Source organism: Mizuhopecten yessoensis, unplaced genomic scaffold (assembly GCF_002113885.1).
Source record: "Mizuhopecten yessoensis strain PY_sf001 unplaced genomic scaffold, ASM211388v2 scaffold10409, whole genome shotgun sequence".
Classification (NCBI taxonomy): domain Eukaryota; kingdom Metazoa; phylum Mollusca; class Bivalvia; order Pectinida; family Pectinidae; genus Mizuhopecten; species Mizuhopecten yessoensis.
Window position 1 is genome coordinate 305,047 of NW_018408532.1, and position 15,565 is coordinate 320,611.

At 38.2% G+C, this 15,565-nt stretch overlaps 1 protein-coding gene across 1 annotated transcript; it reads right to left on the minus strand.

Annotated features, from left to right (window-relative positions):
• Window positions 1–2,838: 2,838 nt before the first annotated feature.
• On the minus strand, window positions 2,839–15,144 carry LOC110460493. The gene is made up of 8 exons (XM_021513438.1): window positions 14,943–15,144; window positions 12,406–12,492; window positions 11,468–11,712; window positions 7,949–8,191; window positions 7,683–7,836; window positions 7,335–7,430; window positions 5,999–6,094; window positions 2,839–4,770 (listed from the first exon to the last, which is right to left on the minus strand). The coding sequence occupies exons 2-8, from the start codon at window positions 12,442–12,444 to the stop codon at window positions 4,402–4,404; spliced, it is 1,242 nt and encodes a 413-aa protein (XP_021369113.1). The 5' UTR covers window positions 12,445–12,492; window positions 14,943–15,144; the 3' UTR covers window positions 2,839–4,401.
• Between the last annotated feature and the right edge of the window lie 421 nt (window positions 15,145–15,565).

The following is a 15,565-nucleotide window of genomic DNA, read 5'->3' on the forward strand; positions in this document are numbered from 1 at the left end:
AAGTGTCCGTTATCCCAAGGTCGCAGACTCGAAGGAATTAACCCAGTGAGTGTTTGAGAGAAATATAAAATATTTTACATGACAGAAATCATCTAGTCATAATGGTGATTATAGACCTGCTGGAGTGACCCAGATTCAATGAACTAAAACAAAACCACGGTCGCGTCACCGTGGATGTAAGTTTCACTTAGTCAAATACCTCAGATGTATTTTTGCATCGTCAGGCTAACTATTTGTCACTAGACGGATCTTTTGAAGGGATTATCGCGTTAAATCTTTTGAATAGATAATCGGGTTTTAATGAAGCTTAACTGAAGAGCTTGCAATCATAGAATTGTATGTCCGAACTCTCTGGAAGAATAACTTGCGCCAATGAGACCTGACTTTCTTTTCCCGTACCTAGTAATCTCCTGTGTATGTGTCTTCTGTTCTCTAATCATCGCCTGTCACATCTATTGTTTGTCTGTTTGATGCTTCTATCTTCGTTCTTCTTGATTGTATCAATATCGATTGTGTCGTAGCATTATTGTTTCTGTGAATTCTTCTTCACGCATGCAATACTGACATTCATCTTGGCCTTCGCTGTTAGTACCTGGTCTAATCTATCGTCTGCCCAGTAAAAAGAGGGAAAACGGTAATATATATTCCAGCAGAAATTTTGCAATCTTCGAAGTAAGATGAACTTTTAGCTGGTGAAGAATGGGATGGGTTATTTTTGACTAAATAAAATACTTACGTTGGGCCAGCCATGCGTAACGTCTTGGGCTATCACACTAAGAAGATCTTGCTACGCTGAACATGGTGCTCGTTGGTTAAGTGTAGTCATATAGGTCCCTTTGCTACCAGCTAGAAAATTACAAAGATTCGATTGCAAATCCAAAGTTAGGCTGAGAGCTATTGTAATTCTCCAAGGAGGTGAGATTGAACGACAAGTTGTCTGTGGTACTGTTTTTACCACAAGAGGTCGTCATTGACCGCCAAAGGTCTGGAAGGCCACGTGTATACGGCGCTTTGCCATTTACGAGACCGGCATCTGTCAGCCCCCCTCAAAAGAACATTGTTTCCAGTGGTCAAACCATTTGTAGTTTTAAAGGTGTCGTTGCGAAATAATCACCCACAATGGGCTAAAACACACCGACAATGGTTTTAAAGACGACGGAATCACGGTCTGTTCTCGAATGTTTCTCGCATTTATTTGACTTATATGGTGATGAGCATCCTCAATATCCAGGGGTTACGCTCACTTACGCTGACTATGTCATAGCAAACTTGAAGGCACAAAGACAGCTATTCGAGTGGTCTCCGGTTGAAAAACATGACCAATCGCTAGGCTGATACCTGTCCTTTGAAGATTACAAAGGGGCGACACCCGACTTTAAAGCCAGTCAATGTTTACCGTTACGCGATCGCGAGATTCTTTTGATGTACATTCAAGGTGCACACTGAACCTTCAATTTCGCTACGACATATTCAAGGGGTGCTGCGAGCGAAAGTGCGCGTAACCCCTGGATATCGAGGATGTGTGATGAGAGGCAGAGAGAATGGTGACGTCGAGAAGAACGTGCCACTGACTGTTTCGGCAGTGAACATAATAATCATTTGGGCGGCGATAGTGTCATGGTTTGTGGTGGTATTTGCGATAGTAATTTCACCAAGCTGGTTGTCGTTAATGGGAATTTTACTGTGGCACATTATCGAGAAGAAATATTTAGACTGTCGCTGTCCTCTTTTTTTAACGGCGTCGTGGAGCTGGCGCCATTTCCAAACGACAACGTAGCCCCACACACCACTCACGTCAGCAGGACATACATGAGTCATACCATTGTCCAAACGTTATTTGGAATGCATGGGGAACGAACTAGACAGCGTCAAAATACGCCAGGTTACTTATAACAAATTCCTCAAGGGTCGATTTAGGAGTGGAACAAATTTCCTGATGACGTTATGAGACGTTACACACAGTCTATACGATGATACAATCTATTGAAGAACCCGCCCGATATTTAGCTTCTTTTTTTCACTTTGCTCCGTGTCATCAGCCGCAAAAGCACTCGGGTGTGGTGGCCATCTCTTGATCTAATACATTTCTAATGGATAACGTATACTCTGCTGTTCAATATTTATCAAATGTTCCATCTATAGTTATATTTAATGAATAAGCAGATACCGTTCTCTTTTTTGTTGTTGAGTATATAACAAGTACAAGTTTAGTACCCGAGGGGGTTGATTCCACATCGTCATGCCAAAGTTTGTCTATATTGAGCATTGTTGAAGGAGAACCCCAGAACCCTTGGGATGGTGTTTTTGTTGCCTATATCATGGGGAAAATATCAGTACTCAAAAAGATGGCCGTACCATCACGTTGCGATTTCTATTACAATACATTACACGAGAGTGATATATTCTTTCATTATATTGCGTTATGTAGTTTATCATAGAAATCATTATTGGTGAATATCCTTGCACAATTGGTTATAACTCGCAGGTGCTCGGTGGGAATCTTGCCTACTTAACTTCCATGCGACCTACTGCTTATCTGTATTAGAACCAGACCAAATATAATCTGGGATTTACAATTACAACCATAAAATTTGGAAGTTGTATTAATGCTGGTTATGTCATGGAACCAGAGCGTGTTAAGTGTTGTTGGTTTTTTTTTTTATCTCTAGCCAAGTTGTTGGGAGTCTGCTTAGGTAAATGTTCGGCAAGGTTGGTCGGGTGGTTTCCTCCAATTCGAACATCCAAGAACATACACGTATACACAAATTAATTAATGGTCAATTCATAATTAAATATACTTATGTACAAAAATAACATGAAACATAAATTATTAAGACATTGTTCGTCTGTGATCAATTGTAAGCACATTCTAAACAGGGTAATTCATTCTCAGAATAACATGTATTTCATTACAATTTTATCGATGTTACAATTTCATCATTTTATCAATAGAAATAGCACAATTCAATACAAAGTTTTCATAATCTAATTCACATAATGTGTAATGGAGGATACCTCCAAGTAGTATGCTAATTAAATAGGATTCTGACAAGGAGTGCAAGTAAACAAGTAGTTCCATATCAAACTCAGTACTTATAAGGCACTAAAGATTGTCTCTGAGTTTCTCAGTTTTTGTACAATGAAGGACAATGTGTGTAGTAAAGTCAGTGGGTAAAATACCCCAAAAATGACAACTCAATTATATTGATAAATCTTGTTCCTACGCACAACCGCACTACATTATTTATCCTATCCAAGTGCTCAGGGAACTTCAAAGATAATTTCCATAAAGTATGTGGACAAATTGTATCATGGATAAGCACAAATCTTGTAAAATCAGAATCGCTAATCATTCTGTCATACATCATCAGTTCTTCCTGATAGTACACTGCTTTGTGCACAAGTGATTTCCACAATGATTTTTTAATAGTAAAAACAGCGTCTGAAACCTACTTTAGTACAGTATTCTCACAATATCAGGAATAAAACCACCTTGATAAAAATCATACAAACAAAATATAAGATGACGTTTCAGAAATACTGTTTGGGTTAAATATTTTCTATTCATCCCACAAATCGACCAAGGAACAAAAGTTTTCTTCTATCAATGTACGCTTCGATTGATGTCCATCCAATTAGTGAGTTAGCCATATCGGTTCTACACCTAGCACTGAAAACTTGAATAGATTTCACGATACAAAATTGAGCACATTCTAGTTTAATTAATTCTGTTTAAGATAGTTGCCATACACGGTAAGCGATAAGTAAACAGGATAGCGATAAGAAAACGTTTAGCGAAAATGGAAACGACGGGCAAGCGAGAAGTAAACAGGTAATCGATATGTAGACAGTTCAACCATAAAAAACAGGTAAGCGATAAGTAATCAGGTAATCGATAAGTAATCAGGTAAGCGATAAATAAACAGGTAATTCATAGTAAACAGGTAAGCGATAAATAAACAGGTAATCCATAGTAAACAGGTAAGCGAGAAGTAAACAGTTCAACCATAAAAAACAGGTAAGCGATAAGTAATCAGGTAATCGATAAGTAATCAGGTAAGCGATAAGTAAACAGGTAAGCTATAAGTAAACAGGTAAGCTATAAGTAAACAGGTAAGCTATAAATAAACGTCAACTCTCACAAGAGATCCTTCAGTAATGGAAATCAATGACCAATAAATACAGCATTACTGGAAATATGTGTCAATGTCAATGGGAGTAAAAGTCCATCGAAAACTATACTCGTTTACGGAAAGTGTCGAAGGTTCCCGATTGGCGCAAACGTATGCGGAAGTGTTCGCATAAGATACACTTTTATGAAGTTCGAATATACAATGGTATGGAGTAAAGATGAGTTGCTGGTTTAACTTTCATTGAGAAACGTAAATAAATCAGGATGCTCTATTTCACTGAATCAACCCTTGATCCATTAGCAGTCTCCGCCTTTGAAGCTCCGCCCTTTTTCGGTTTCTTGGGCTCGGCGTCGGCCCAACCCTTGGATACCACCGCCCCTTGTGCCCGTGATAAAAGAACTGGCCAAACCAAAGAGTCCATGATTGTGCCTTCTGTCCTGTAGTATTGGTATCTAGAAAGGTCAAAGGCGTAACCTTTCTTTCTCGTGAGGTCAAAGTTCATAGCGGGATCCTGGATACACATGCACCAAGTGACCTCTACACACTTGCTGACATAATCCTTTATCTTTTTGTTATTCTTTATCGTCTGCGTGATGTTCTGTTTTTGGAATTCTTCTACATTATTCACCGTGTATAACTGAAAAGACAACAGAACTTGTAATATTGGGAAATGATTAAAATTCGACATTGATCGGCTCAGTTATTGCATAGTTGATTCGACAATTGTTTGCAGTGTGTGAAGACGGTATCCAGCTATACGCAGATACCATAAGGCCACTGAAGAAACACTTAAAATTAATCGGGAACCGTCGGCACTTTCCGTAAACGAGAAAATACGGAAAGTGCCGACGGTTCCCAATCGACTTTAAAAGTGTCATGTCGTGAAATGGCTTGACCTTGACATGATGGCATGGCACTCCACTAGGTCACAGTATTCTGACAAAACGGTTACCAGGGTTACAAGCAAAACAATGCGAGAAAGAAATAGCAGGTAGAAAAGGCGAAAAGAAAGATCTGCTTGTGTTTCGGTAGGGACAGCACAATATTTTTAATTTCTCCAATGTCCCCTAAGCAGAAGACACAGGGGGCAAATTGATTCTGTAGGATGCCACACATTTCTCACATCAAACTGTAGCCACTGGACCCGGTCGATTACCGGCAACCTGGTGGCTCATTTGCAATAGTATCCGTCTTGAGTTCGAAGGCCACCGGGTTCGAATCCCGGTCTGGCCGTGTATTTTCCCTTTCCTGTTACATTTGGTGCCTGTGACCAAATCTTGTTTAAATTAATAGGTGAATGCTTAACAAGGGGATACCCGAACTTGGGTTGTAAAGAGTGTTGTCTTTGGGGCGAAAACTTAAAAAAAGGAGAGAGGAACGCCAGCGTACCTCAATTGGTAGAGCATCCGTTTAACGTTCGGTGGATCAAAATGGCGAATTTTGCTGAGCAAGTGTGATCTGTCATTCTGAAGGTCACGGTGTCCATAATCTAGAATAATGGCCGTTACGGTAACTATCGACATCCGATATTTCAAAGATCACTGCCTCTCTTACAACATACATATCCCTGCACCTACCTGTGTAATGGCCGCCACTGTGCTATTCCACACCTTACGACGGTAGATCACTGCCTCTCTTAAAACATACATATCCCTGCATCTACCTGTGTAATGGCCGCCACTGTGCTATCCCACACCTTACGACGGTAGATCACTGCTTCTCTTACAACATATCCCTGCACCTACCTGTGTAATGGCCGCCACTGTGCTATCCGACACCTTCCGACGGTAATGGCCGCCACTGTGCTATCCCACACCTTCCGACGGTAGATCACTGCCTCTCTTACAACATATCCCTGCACCTACCTGTGTAATGGCCGCCACTGTGCTATCCGACACCTTACGACGGTAGATCATTGCCTCAATACCGCCAACCGCCTTCACATTGTATCTTGACAAAGGCTGTAAATATCAAGCAGACTTTTATAAGTGAGTACAGAAAACACTGTTAGACATACAAAACAATATTATATGTCGTACGAAAACTGTGTTCAAGAAAAGAACTGATGTCCAGGTGGCGCCACCTGGTGCATACGTAGTACCTCGTAGTTCGTTTACAAAATATGGGCAAATCATGGGGGATAATCATCCGACATTGCGGAACGAACGAACGGCGAGTTTTAACGGCTGTGAGTTTGCATATTTAACGGGCATATGTGTGACATGTATCAACTGACACCACAAGAAACATATAATCTATGCGTTTTTGAAGCGTGTAATTGTTGTAAAGAGTATTTGGGAAGTAGATACTGAGCATCGAAAACAACGTGGGATATTGGTAACAGCAAATGTCAATATCGTGATGATATGGGTATCTGCTGCTGCGAGATCAGGGTAACTGTTCTGCAGACTGTTGCTTAATTTAGAAAAAAAAAACACATATTAATTGAAACCAGGTAATATCTGGACAGTTACTGGGTGTGTACGTCGTGTCCCGAATGGCTCGTCCCAATATCAACGTTACACGAAGGAATGAGACTGACCTGAAGGCTGTATACACATCCTACTCGTTTTACATTCCACTTTTTTCAGATACATTTACATACGCGCACACCAGCAGTGCTGTAATGGAATCTGGTCACACTGAGGTAATAACTAATTAAGTACATTTTATATAAAAAAAAACAGGCAGGGAAGCTGGGTAGGTTGTGCCATGTTTTGCACAAGTGAAACATTTACTTGCCGTTTTACGGCTTCAAAAACGATCGATTATGGCGCAGATACCCATGTCTCTGTCAAAATTGCCGAGTCAGTTACCTATATCATCGCATTCCAGTTACCTATATCATTCCAAAATTAACGATGTCAATACCAGCTTAAGTACACAAATCATTCCAAACATACCACATCAAATTATGTTCATATCGATAGAGGTTTCGATGCGTTATATCACAATGTCGATATTATGCTTAGAAATACGCTAATAGACAGCTGTCAAAACTCACCGTTTATGTCCTCCACCATGTCGGATGAGAGTAACTACAGTTACCCTGATCGGGTTATCCCCCGTGCAAATGCAGACGCATTCGTGAGCGATTTAGCTCATAAATAAGTTTGATGTTCGCCAGGTCTACCTATGATGCATTGTGGGAATTCCGGAAATAGTTATCTATAAAAAACACGCCACGTGACTAATAATTACCCGACCTCCCGTAGACTGCATGAGCACATCGTTCGTTCCCTCTATGATTTTGCTGAGCTGTTCCGCGGACTTTCTCTCGGAATACTTGTATATCTCCTGGAAAATATAAAATATTGATTAGTTTCAATGGGACGGAACGATACAAGGACTTCCAAATTCACGCAAGATTGGATTTTTTGCAATACTTCATGAGTGGTCGCGATGTGTTCAAATGAGATGTTTAGGAATTTTTATTTTAAATATTTAAAGACATTTGATATTATAATGTTGGAGTGGTACTTCTATGATCATTTCAATGCTGGAGTATATATCATAGATATGTACAAAAAACATGACCTGATTGCTCACCACCAAAATACTGAAGAGAAGCTCCGTGCACTTCCGGTACTCCCTACCGGAAGTTTCTAGGACCTGTAGCGCCGCCTCCCACTCGTTGACAAACATCTTCGAGTACAGACGTCCTACCTTCTCTTTATCGTCTGTCAATTGTTCTTTACCTGCTCTTAAAACCAAGGTTAGAATAAATACAGTGTTGTCAATTTCCCATCAAAACGATATAATCTGAAAGCGAAGAAATGTTAACATTTATAATTAGTTAAAAATATGTAGAATACCTGTTTCTCGAGGAAGCAAACACATCGCCGCGTGACCCGGATGTATTGGGCGTCGCCTCACCAAGGCGCCGTCGACAAAGATGAGCCTCGGAAATCCGGTAATCCAGCTCCTTGCTGAGACGGGCTATCTCCTTGTACAAAGCCTCGGTGTTGTCTGGAGGGTCCTGACCGGGTCTGATTGACATTTTACTGGGCTGGGCCCGAGCGGTGATCAGGTCCGGGGTTCCCGCCCAAATCGTTTCCCTGTCGACAAACATCATTCGGAAATGCAACAGACTAGATTGGTAACCGAACTGGAACCCCTTTAGTTCGAATTCTTTGCTCTTATTTCTACTAGCTGACCTTGGAATGACTGGTGATTTACTTTATTAAGTTCATCTCAACACTTCTTAAAGCAAAATTATCTAGACATGGATACTAATCTCTTGTAGGCAAGCTAAGTTAAAACTGTGCATATTTAGCATATAAATAGTTTTAGATCCAATGTTCTCGGATTGACAATGAAGAAAAAAATTGTCAAGGAAAGATCAGAATGGAAATGATTATATATGAAAACAAACTGAGAAATATCGCGACTTTGGATACAATACAATACAATGTATGATAATTCAACCCCAACTAAAGCCACATTCTCGGTTCTTTTTATCTGTCCCTAGACCATGGGAAAGCAAGCATCTCAAATTAACCATAACGTTATAAATACCTCTTATTAAGAACCTGGGAATTCATGCGTTCAATAGATATGAATATTTAAACGGATATTAATGTTGTTCAACCCTAACGTAAGTGTAAGCTACTGCCTACCACTAATCTAGCACATGTAGTCAATATATGTGTACCAGGAATACTGCAACTCAAACGTTAACGGAACGAAAAGGTGACAGGCCAAGAATCGTAACCGGTGCCTTTAGTCTGATGAACGTGACGAAGTAAATATCGTCATAGAAACAACACATAGAAACAAAATATTACTGGCTGTGCTATATGATCCTTTTCAAGTTCTATATTTTACTAACCTGACTTTTTTTGTAGAAATATCAATGCTGTGTACATTCGAGTAATACGTTCTTTTCAGTTTTGTAAAACATTGCATTTTCAAGTTCCCCGGTGAGTTTCTGTATAGACATGTACACACTTTATATCATACACCCGACAACAAAAATAACCCTTCGGTGGCCCCCGTAATACACGTCAAACTAAAATGCTCCGCTGGCTGTGTTACACTGAGGATACTTTTGCGCACAATGGTGAGATAAATGCTGTCTATACGTATTTGTCGACTTCATTTTACGAAACGAAATTCTCCATTCAAAGTAAATCTCGGGTTCTTTCACATTTAGCAAGAAATGCTATACATGCAGGTTCTCAAACGAGTGATAGTTGGTTATCATGACTATCTAACTCGAGTTATTTAATCTTCAAATTGTATAAAGACCCGAGGCTTACCTCCGCATTAAAGCCATTTTGGTCTCTGTGGAGTATAACATATAGATAGAAAGTGTCTTTTACAATTTGAAAATTAACTAACGAGAGTTAGAAAAATGTGATAACTAATCATCACTAATCAAAACCCTATTTTCCCCTTGGAAGATACATCATGTGTGTTTCCAATGGGGGAAGCAATTACCATGGATTATGACGTCACAATAGAAAATGACGTCGAAATGCATTGTTACGTGACGTCATCAATCATAGATTGACCAATGGAATCACGTCGAGTGTGTTACCCACGAGTTGGTAACCAAAGATTAATACCAACATCTAGCAGGTCCTATCCAATGAGTCAGGAGTGAGGAAACCTACAGTGGTTGTGGGAGTGAGGAAACCTACAGTGGTTGTGGGAGTGAGGAAACCTACAGACGTTGTGGGAGTGAGGAAACCTACAGTGGTTGTGGGAGAAATGTACTTACATAAGTTACCTCAGATGGCAACGTGTGGAGACATATTTAGTCATGTGCAATCCACTACAACCTTAGAGTGAGGCGGCACCTTGTATTAATTTTAACATTTAAATATTCATATCTCATGATAGAACTAATGACTTTCCTTGCAATAAATTCTAGAAAAGTTAATTTATTAACAGTTATTTTTTATGTATTTTTTCTTTCCTGTGATATACACACAAAATAAGATCACAAGGATACGGTACATTGTTGAAAGGCGTATAGTTCAGTTGCGTTAACAAGATGATTACAAAAAAACTATTTCTTGTTTGAACATGTATGCACAAGTTGAAACATTGTAACCCCTGTGCACTGAACACGCCTTCTATCACAAACGAATCGTTTATATACATTCTCAGTTTAAGTGGCCATTTGTACCGTACCAATTAACCTTGTAAACAGCATACAACACAAAGCCACCTAAGATTTTCATGTCAAAAACTAATTTCGATCTATTTCTGGGACTTCCAATTGTAATTTGTCAATTAAAACAAAGTAAAGCTCATACATATTCATGTTCACTCTTCTCTCTGGGACGAACGTGACTTCTTCAGCTGATGACTTTTTAACCGGTGCTTGGTTTCGAACCCTAAGTGCAACGGCACACACGACAGACTCCGAAGAAACCGAGTTATGTGAATCCGAGAGGAACGACAGCTTTGATGTTCAATACTATTTCCGCAGAAACGTTTGGACGTCACCTGGCTACTGACGCATTACCATTCGTCAGCTGCATCTGGACAAATGGAACTATTTATCATCCACGAGTCGTAAACAAGTGAGCACATGAAGTACGCTATACAATATCCACTGTTACTGATAAAACCTGCATTGGTATTTGTTACGAAAATTGACAATTTCAACGAGAAATCGGATATCGTTCAGTAAGCTTATGCTGCAGTGCTTCGTTTTACATTTTAATGTCAAACAGGGAACTGTCGGCACCTTCCGTAAACTAGATTTTTGTTTACGTTTGCGGACAGTGCCGACGGTTTCCGATTGTGATTTGAAAAAAAAGTGACATCACCGACTTGAATAGGTATAACATAACTATTAAATGTATATATGAATTAATGATGTCATTACATAACGCCCCACTATTCCCACTGTCTTCGATCTGAAAAAATATCGATATTTTCAATAAATCATTTTGTGACATAGGTCTTGTTTCCATTTAAACTGATAGGTTTATAAGTATTTTTTCACACACTGAGAATCTTTACCACATATGACAAGGGCCTATATAAAATTCGGAGCTAGAGAAAATTGTTTATTTACCAAACAGCTGTACCCATACCGGAATTATTACTTTCGCAGCGAGAACGTTAGTTGGGGTTCATTCCGACGGAATTCATACGATCTTCAAATAAGTATGTTTAAAGGTTTTTATTAATAATGTTTTGTTCACGTCCCACACTAAACCTATACTACGTATGCATACATTATCGTTTATCACCTTCAATCTCATGTGGTCGTGCAAAGGACATCGAAGGATGGTATTAGAGATGGGGCGTGAGCCTAAATACTGCCCTCCAATAGTCTGAGTAAATTGAAAAACGGGTATAGCTGTACATACCAATCAGTTACTCTAGCGTTCGTCATCGGGGATGGCTCCCGAGGAGTTCTGAATGGAGTGGACGTTGCCCCTTGTTTTGGCATGGCAGGAATGATTGTACGAACAACTGTCTCCTGGTATTGGCGGTTTGGATCTCTGTACCCCGACTTCTCCAGGGCCATCCTCAGTTTCGTGTTCTCCAGCCTCAGTCTCTGACAGTCCGAGCAGGGCGGGAAAGTGGTCCGCTCCACCACCACCGCCCGGTACTGGAGGGGAAAGGCAAACCAAATAATCATATGCGTTTACGTATACTATCATCCTGATTAAAATATCAATGTTATACGTATATAATTTAAGAGCATCGTTTGAAAGCGGACTTCGAGTTCGGTACGATACAACGACCGATTCCAGTGGAGAGGTCCTATAGAGGTCCTGTACTGGAAACAAATTCTAAATCTTAGCGAATGGTATATTTACAACCTTTGAAATACGCAATAATATATATATTGCATTCAATAATGTGGACATAATCTAGATTGACTTTTAGACAAAGTGTTTTGTGTTATTCAAACAATTGGTTGTGCATAATAATCTTTAAATTGTGTTCCTATGGCACTTGCCGATGGCGTTGTAAAACACTAATCTGTAAACGTTAATTTTTGTTATGAAATCCATTTCGTTTTACTTTCGAACGAAAGGACCACTGCATAAAATAAGTTATAGCCGTGACTTCATTATTTGATCATAGTGCGATTACCGAGTCTAAATCCAGAATTATTTTAATGTAAACTGTGATACAGAAAGTATAACAAGAGGCACTCGTGGACAGTGAATCAAATTCGATTGGGTATGCATTTTATTTAAAATATGAATTCGTCTTAAAGCCACTGTATCATGTTTTATGTTAATTTCATGCTTATTTTCGTTTCTTCATCAAACTGTCGACGGAGTTGACTTACCTGATCGCGCGGACTTGCTACAAGTTTATTGAACTGCATGGCTGAGGCACGTGACGTCTAGAGAGACCAGTTACCGGAAGTAGTTAACTGGAAACATATATAATACCATTTCTGTTTCCTAGAATTTTAGGATACTTCAACATAGCAGTAAATTCTTACTAAAACCTTCGCCAATAAACACCGGGAAATAGACTTTGACTCATTCGACCCTGAAGACACATTTGAACTCTTCCAATTCAAAGGGAGGAATAGTTCATTATGAAATTTCAGGGGTGAATGAGTTAGTATCAAAGTATTCATAGATAAATTTTACTACAATGAGTTATTTTAATTATTAAAAGCAATGGCTTATTACCAAACAAAAAATATATTCAAATTATGAAAAAATAAATATGACAATTAAACAGAATTTTTCTTCTGTCGGTCCCAGGTTTCAAAAAGATATCATGTCTTTGTTAAAAAGGTTCAAGAATACAAATGCGTTTTTATCTTATAGAACACCAGTACAAACTTAGATATATACACGTGGTCTTTGTGTTTATTTTGACATATGATATTTTCACTAATACTTGAATCATATTTTCGGTCATCTTCGAAAAGGCACCACTCACTAGCGTGCAGAAAACGTAGGAGAGCTTGACCGTGAAACGAGGATCTACCTCGGTATGATAAACATTTATAGATAGCTCAGTACACATAGTAAACGTCATAAGAAAGATAATACCCTACAAACCAACAAACATAAGTTAAAGATCCTACAAATACACAAACTGACTATAGCGTAAGTTAAAATGTCCACACAGTTACGGCTCGTTACGCTCACACATCACCTTATTGGTGCCATGACCTGGGGTTCTAATCTCTGAAAGGACATTTCACTTTTGAATTTGAATTTCTAATTACAAAGTACAGTTACTTTGTTCGCATACTAATATATATGAAGACTTTACCATTTTTGAATGAAATACGTGAACATTTCTTCTCGCAAATACAGCATAAAATGGCATGCTTTATACTGTATAGGAAACATATGTACTTATAAAGTTTTCCGTAAAAAGTGTCTTCCTCTAACGTTTTGCGAATTAATTTGAATATTCTTAAAAAAGAATAAGGCATATTTTTTAATAAATAATCTTCACTTTTATTCGAATTGTTTTAAGTATGTGTTTTCCATATTCTTGCGCACGCCAGCATTTAATAGGATTCTATATGAATAATTAAAAAATAATAATGGTCGTCAAAAAGTCTTGGCCAACAAAAATGTCTTTTATTAACACCATGAAGAAGATCTACACTTTAATAGACATACTAAGTACGCAATTCAAGGTCGAGGACAAGGGTAAAATATCACGGTTTACAAAGACACATTGGTGTGCACGTTAAATTAAAATCTTGTTTTCAACGGCATGCTTATCATAAATCTAGTGACACAGGTTAGATTATAGAAACTTTGTGTACACAACACATACATAGCAAAATATGGCAAAGGGTAACGACTCCCAGAATGTTATTGTGGTGTGAACGATAAAATGCCATTTTTAATATTTGTAAATAACATTTTTAGTTAAGACAATTAGTATACCGATGTTTTTGACAAACATGTTACCAAGGGATTTTTTTGTGTGATTTACACTGAAAAAAAAGAAACTTGTTTCTGATATGACCGGTTATTTTGAAAAAAAATGCTCTGCTTTTTGTTTATTTTGTATTGTATGTTTTAAAAAAGATGGTCTGGTAGCGGCACCGAAAACATTATTTGATTTTCTTTGTCTTGTGAGTTGGATTGAAGTTTTGCTTGACCTAGGATACCTGTTTTATTAACTATGGTGGTTACAAGTGTAAGACTGTTTGAACAAGACGGACAGGTGTCAGAAACAACTGTATACAACAAGTACGTATTCATTAAAAAAAAGGTAAACAAATGTATGTTCAATATAATCTTCATCTAAAACGGTTCTCCCCAGAAGACTCTCTCCTTTGCATTCTTTTAATAATTTGTATATAAATTTCTTTGAATATTAGCCCAAAATATTTAGCAACAGTGAAAAACCGCAATAACGGTAAACAAAAAGTGCAGAGATTTTTTTATTTTTATTATGTTGTTATATTTTATACCAGAGGGACCTGAGAATTTGTTACAGATATATTTGAACCTAAACTAAGGTGTTCAGAGTAATTTCACATGTTTTAGGGGTTTAGATCGACTTTCGGTAAAAAATGACACCCCCAAGGATCCGTATATATGATCATTGGGGGTGTCATTTTTACCGAAAATCGATCTAAACCCCTAAAACATGTAAAATAACATTGAACACCTTAGTTTAGGTCCAAATATAGCTGTAACAAATGCTCAGGTCCCTGTGTTTTATACCTGTCTGTAGGCATTCACCTATATATATTTATCCAATATTTTTTGTAGATACGAGCACTGAAATTAACATCTTTATGACAATCGAGAATATCGAATTCACACAAAAAGTATTAACCTGATATATAACATATCTTTTTAATATACAATGTACCTATGTCAAACTTACATGTTTCCGGTGATACATCCATGCCCAGCTAATGTCCCAATACGTGATGATTTGTTTACAGGACGACATAAGCTTATTTCTTCACTATCTCGGGTCGTCAAACTTGTACCAACATTTTAAAGTCTGACACAAACACTAAACACCCGAAAATTATCGAGTTAAATGTCTTGGTCGACTTAGAACAAAAATATTGACGTTTATAATTTTGTAGCGACCCATAGACTTCGCTGCGTGTCAGCTTACCTATTTAGTATACCAGGTATATATAGGTGCACATTTATTCAGGCCTGTCAAAAGTTACAATTTCAGAAGGGATAATAATTACCATATTTATGTAATATTCTATAGAAAGTTCGATTTCTGCATGAAACGATTTTAGTGTGAAGGGTTTTTATGTCTCTTTAGGTGGTTTAGGTTTCCCAAAACACTTTCTGAATTCAAATGAAGACCTTCGTGTGTATATTCCATTTTGTTATGCTGGGTTATAAAAGCTTAAAGCTTGACATGAACTATATAAGCATGAATAAATTAAGGGTAGTGAATGGTGAGCGACCTTCTTGACAATTAAATGGTGAATCAACGTGTCCTTTGGTTGACGTTTCCCATATATTTTTTGTCTGGAG